The 6080-nt window shown below is 50.6% G+C and overlaps 2 protein-coding genes across 2 annotated transcripts; both read right to left on the bottom strand.

Annotated features, from left to right (window-relative positions):
• Nucleotides 1–681: 681 nt before the first annotated feature.
• On the bottom strand, nt 682–2637 carry INS49_012924 (uncharacterized protein; the record flags this gene model as incomplete). Its single annotated transcript, XM_043173626.1, has 5 exons — nt 682–1039; nt 1111–1339; nt 1427–2117; nt 2186–2358; nt 2430–2637. 5 exons carry the CDS (start codon nt 2635–2637, stop codon nt 682–684), a joined length of 1659 nt encoding a protein of 552 aa, XP_043022923.1.
• Nucleotides 2638–4803: 2166 nt separating this feature from the next.
• On the bottom strand, nt 4804–6080 carry INS49_012925 (uncharacterized protein; the record flags this gene model as incomplete). Its single annotated transcript, XM_043173627.1, has 3 exons — nt 4804–5637; nt 5699–5988; nt 6047–6080. 3 exons carry the CDS (start codon nt 6078–6080, stop codon nt 4804–4806), a joined length of 1158 nt encoding a protein of 385 aa, XP_043022924.1.

Genomic DNA, 6080 nt, shown 5'->3' on the forward strand with positions numbered 1-6080 from the left:
TTAAATTAATAAAAATTAAATATTAAAATTAATAATAAATTAAGTTTTTAATTTAATAATAAAAATATTAAATTTATTTTATTTAAATATTATAATATTATATTAATATTTTAATTAATTTATTTTCTTAAAAAAAATTAAAAGTTTAAATTATAAAGATAATTAAATATAAGTAAAGTAATTAAGGATATATAATATATAAATAATATATAAAAAGTATTTAAGTAATTTATTTAAAGAGTAAAATATAATTAAACTTAATTTTTTCCTTTTTTTCTTTTTTTGCCTTTAGGGTTCCCTTCTTTTATAAAGGGAGCAGCTTTTGTGATGCTCTTAAGCGTTGAAAAAGCTGCGTTGTTTTCTAAGATGGATAAGTGCCGGAGGTTCTTTTCCAAGCCGATCCCTTTTCCTACATGAAGATCCCTAACATCTAAGATTGGACAGGATCCTAACTCATGCTTATCTGGTAAGGGAGTACCTGCATCTAGCGTTTAGCTTCTCACTTATGTATCATTACGAGTCGTCTGAGGTGAGTGTCTCAATTATTTACATGTATCCTCAGGAGCATAGTGTCTGCTATTTGAATCTGCCAATTTCCACGACTCTCTCTCTCCCGAGGCATCAAAGTCTTCTCAAAAGGCAGAACAGGCCAAGTAAAGACGAGAAATTCCCAGTGTGGTTTTATGAGAAGTTCCCGCCCGCAGCCGCAAGCTCGGCAGCAGACACCTGCGTCACATTGGGGTTCGTAGTGAACGGGTCCACAGAGCTCAGGCTGCTCACGCGGCCCAGCAGGACCTCGAGCTGCCTGTACGCCGCCGTCGGCTGGTATTGCGGGACCATGTGGCCCGAGAGGTCGATGCCGACGTACGTTAGCCCGCGCTCCGTGTGAGTCGTGCCCATGACGCCGGACGCGGAGAGGGTGCTCTGCGAGACCTCGTCGTGGTACGGCACGTAGAAGGGGTCCTTAGGGGCGGTTTGGAAGCCCTGAGCTCCGCCCCAGGTCATGTTTTGGATGGCCAGAAGTGTGCCGTTTGCGATCCTTGTTCGGGTCTAGTCAGCTTTTGACTGCAGTAAACGGTATAATGAGTCGGAAGTAAGGTATTAACTTACAAGACCATATCCAGAGCTCCGTGGCCGATGATGACGTTTTGTGTGCGCTCGATTACACCAGGGAGGACGGTGATCGAGGACGGCAATGAAGAGTCACCTCCGCCGACAAAAACGTCGCCGCTGGCACACTCTTCCCATTCGATCTTCGGCGCGTTGATGGCCTCCTGAACATCCGTGCGGTTGAAGTAGATTGAGGCGCCTTCGGGCTGATAGCCGAATGAGCCAGGGACTGTAAGCTCGTCAGTACGATTCGTCCCAACCAAAGGAACGTGGAGTGAACATCGAGCTGTCTAGCTCAAGACGCAAGTAGACTCACATCCCAAAACATCCCACAGCAAGGGGCACGTCGTCTGGACAGCATAGATATCGAAGCAGGGGTTCACAGCCGTCACCGCATCGAAGATGTCTTCATACAGCGCCTGGCAAGAATCATTGTTCTTGCCAGGGAGGTCATCCGGTCCAGGGAGGAGGCTAGGCGGCGGGAACGAGAGGAACTCGTTGCGGAAGTCGGCATAGCCGCAGGCAGCATCACGGGCTCGAATATCAGCCCAGAAGGTGTTGTTGAACGGGAAGACGGCGGCGGCGGACTCGACAAAGGGAAGGACCGTGACCCCGCTCTGTAGGTCATCATAGGCGATGCTGGGATCGTAGATCATGATCCCGGAGACGTTGTAGTAGGTGGTGTCGTTGGCGTCCAGCATGGCACTTGCGATGTAAGGCACGTATTGGCCGGCGTACGACTCGCCGGTGATGTAGACGCTGTAACCTTGCATGCCGAATGCGTCGACAAAGTTCTTGAACCAACTCATGAATTGCTTGCCGACGTCCTCCTCCGAGGTTGCCGTAGGGATGCCCTGGGAGAATCCCGTACCGACAGGCTGCTCCACCCAGACGACATTTGTGAGCTCGTGCCAGCTCCAGGGGTTGGCAACCGGCTTGTAAGTGCCATATTGCCATAGGAATGGGCCATTCTCTTGCAGGAAGCCCTCAAGGGATGAGCAGCCGGGCTGTTTCCGCGTCAGCACTCTGCTCATTGCTGGGTCAGAAAATACTGGGACTATTTAGTTGTTCTTACTCCGCCATTGAGCCAGATCAGTATCTCTTTCCCAGCTGCCGGGTTCGTGGAGGGGAAGAACCAGAAGAAGAGATTACTGTCGCTGGCATTGGTGCCTAACGGGATGGAACCAGCGTACGATTCACCGACGTCGAAGTCGACGTCAGGTATGGCGGTTCCGTCCACCACGAACTCTGCAAGACGATATTGGTTCAGCAAGGTTGTGAAGCCAAGGACGGTCAAGCTTTCCAGTGGGTTCGCTTACTTGCGGTCGTGTTAGTGAGGAACTGAGATCCCGCAGTAGCGCGCTTGGCAGTTGCTTGGAAATCGCGCGGCATCAGAGGCGTGTCCGCCGCGGTGCTACGTCCCGCCTTCTGCAGCCTGTCTGCAAAACCAGCGACATGACGAGTAGATCGTCCGGCCGTGGCGGCGCCGGCGAGGGCAAGGGCCGAGAGCAGCTGAGACAGGTGCATCTTGGAAGCTGTCAGGAGGTGAATTGACGTTTGACAGTGGCACTCTGGGGACGGAGGACAGGAAGCAGCCCTGAGGGTAGTGAGAGGGAGATCTCCAGGTTATATCACTACGTTGCCCCTGTGGGACCGGGATGCTACTGTGGACGCGCGTGAGGATGATCATTACTTTGTCGCTACCTGTGACTACCTTGTAATGCAATAAACCAATGGAAGGTGAAGATAAGCAGCGATTCACGGCTTGTCATCTAGATTACTGACAAGTGATGGAGTGGCTTGCTTGTCCCCTGGAGAGATGGGGAGGCAGGTGGACATGTGGACATGTGGATATGTAGCTCGGCAAATCGGCCGATCCAAGGAGCACCCTCTCCTGGTTGAAAGATGAAGCCGGTCACTCGCAAGGGATACATGATGTTGGGCACTCCGTCACGAAGTTGCCAAGCACAGCAAACACGGGCCGCTTCAAGTTGCGGACTGAGGCAAACGATTGAGAAAGGGACAATTGTCACCTTGTGTTGCTGTGATCACTGCTGTGATCAGGAGCACCCGCAGTCGGTACTTGTCATGTCGTGATGAACGAGTCGGCCGTGATACTCAAAGAGGAGAACGACGCCCCACCGAGTGCAACGGTGGAAAAGTAGCGATGCAATCGTGCATGAGCGGCGGCGGGACCCACACAGAGTCTTGGCCCAATTTGGCAGGTGAATCAGGAACCAAAGGCAATGGACATGGATATGCTTGGAAAGTGTGTCATGGCTTCTAATTAGACGGGTAGGATGATGAGACCGCGAGATTCTGTCGAAAAAGCATTCTTTTAGAGGTGCTTTTAGCAAGTGCACCTAGTGACGGCGTGACATACGGATAGCTTACTATTTGCCTGTGACAGCACCCAAGAATCCAGATGCTGCCCCGCCGCAATTGAGGCATCGGAGGTCTGCGTGACCAGGATGCACTACAGGCAGGAGACAAGGGAGTACAGAAACACGGCCATTCAATAATCGCCGTTGTTGGATGCTTGGGGATGGTCGTGTGGTGAACCAGGGGATCTACACATCAAAAACGCCACATCGGATGACGTTGATCACTGACATGGGTGTCGAGCCTTCAACGTTCCCGCAACTCAATTGCTCGAACTGGCAAGCTCAAGGCTTCTACTGACGGGATCCCCAGTGAAGTTTATTCAGATTAGCTCAACCAAAGTAGCTCCTCCAGGAGACGACTACTACAGTAGCCAGACCATCGTGGTTATCGAACATTCACCGATGCAACATCCGGCGTTGCAGACAGATGTGCACTACAGCAGACAGTGCTCTATTCAGATCCACCCTGACAATATGCAACATTTCCTCGCCTCAGAACGTATAGTCTAATTACTTGGTGTATTTCTTTGCAGTATACCCTCTCATATATTTGGGTCTATCTTCTGGCCAACTCGTAAGATATACAGTTGTGGCAGGACAGTAGGGACATGTACCATACCTGGTTTCCTACCACCCAGGCGGGAATCGCCGAGCAATGCAGGAGATCGCTTCATGCACCTCAGTTCGAGACGGCACAGGCCGGGAAGCTCCTATCAATGCATTCTTCATCCTGAAATTATTATCTTCACTTTGTACAAGTCAAGATCCTCACACAAGTACAACCTTACGTTGACCAAAGTTTTCGCCAACAAGGAGATCTGAAGCAAGTACGTGTACAAACCAACCCCAGGTCACTTGTGAAGGCACCAGCAAACATCACCCGTTCGCGGCTCTCATATTGGTCCATGTTGCTGCGCAGCAGCCAAGCTCGTTATCGAAGTGGGCAGTATGCAGGAATGCCGTATCCAGAGCGCAATTAATCACATAATTATGAACATCCCGCTTGGACGGGGAAAGCATCATCTTCACATTCGTGCATCAGACTCCCAACTGATCAGAGTCACCTTTCAGAGGCGCAACAAGCAGAGTCTCTGCAATGTCCCAACTAGTTAGACAGCGTGAAAGTTTTGAAAACTTCTCACTATTTTGCATTTTCTTGAATTAAATGAATAGTTGAGAGTAAAGCTCTGGTAGGCAGGACCAGTCTATCAGAATGTCACAAGATTAATAGAGCATGGATCGGAATGGCTGTTCAGAGTCATCTCTACCAACCTTCCTTGAAATTCTGTGATAATGCCCCGTATACTAATTAGACTAGGCTAGGCGCAATGGCGCAGCCACTGATGATAGAAGTGAGCTTCGTCCAGTAGTTCAACTCGCTATCGGCGAGATCATCTTGAGCCCAAAGTGCATGCAGCAACACTGTCACATGGTTGAAAGACCGTGACGTGACTCTCTTCTCTGTCCTCGAGATGAGATCCAAGATAATTGCTCGTTGGTCGTCAGTCCGAGCCTCGCAACCCAGCACCAGGATAGGAAATTGCCGCTCGCAGGAGGGCAGCTGGGAAAGCAGTGCGAAGCCCTCATCGATACGTTGCTGGGTCCGGGCTGCCTGGCCGAGAACATTTTCGCTCACTCGGTTAACATATACATGGACAGCCAGCCGGTAAATCTCGACTGCCGTCGTTATATCCACAGCCTCGTCGGGTTTAAGCAAGACCGGTACCGTTCTGATCCTCCAGTCGAGAACAGTCAAGAAGGCTTTGTGATCGTCAAGAGCTTGGCCGTTTGCTACGCCCGAAGGAGACCGCGGCACCGAGTCACAGAATTCGGATAGTAGTTCCGGGAGGGCTGAAGTTGAGGATGGTTGCTGGGATATACAACTCCGTCTCATTCTAAGTGCTGGCAGTTGTTGAGCGTAGCCTTTGGTCGCAGTCAAGGTGTCACAAGGAAACCCAATATCTTCCCCGTGCCAGTGTTGTAGAGTGAAGCGCATCATGACATCGTGATAGTACACCCAGTCTAACAAGGCAGCCAGGTCTTCATGCTCCTGTGGCGTTGCAACCTCGGACGCCTCGAGCAACTGCTTGACGGCGGCAAGATAACAGGACCATTGACTTGAGGTACAAGAAGATTGGTGGACCTGACCGGCGGCTGCATTAGCAGACGACACGTAATTAGCCGCTGAGCTGAAGAATCCTGACCTCAAAAGAACACAGCAACATTCCGGCGGCAATGTGCTGGATTACTTCGGTGACACCCAACTTGCCCTCCGAATTGGCTGCTGCCGCCAGTGCCTTCAGGCTCGCGATTTTCAGCTTGACCGCCTGTGATTGAACACCATAGCGATGCAGTGAGGACAACGCAAGGAGTGACTGCAGAACGGCAGTGGCCGAGCTTGACTTGTTTGTGTGGGCGGCACGCATGAGGACATTTCCCAAACTAGCTGGGTTGCGGCCGAAGGTGGTGAGAGACTGGGAAGCCGCATATTGGACTATGCTTGGTCAGCCTGATGGCGTGTCTCATTTCAAGTGGACAGTAGGTAGACACACAATACTGGAAAAGATCCTTGTCACTGATGGACAT

The sequence above is a fragment of the Diaporthe citri genome (assembly GCF_014595645.1).
Source record: "Diaporthe citri strain NFHF-8-4 chromosome Unknown scaffold_6, whole genome shotgun sequence".
Lineage (NCBI taxonomy): Eukaryota > Fungi > Ascomycota > Sordariomycetes > Diaporthales > Diaporthaceae > Diaporthe > Diaporthe citri.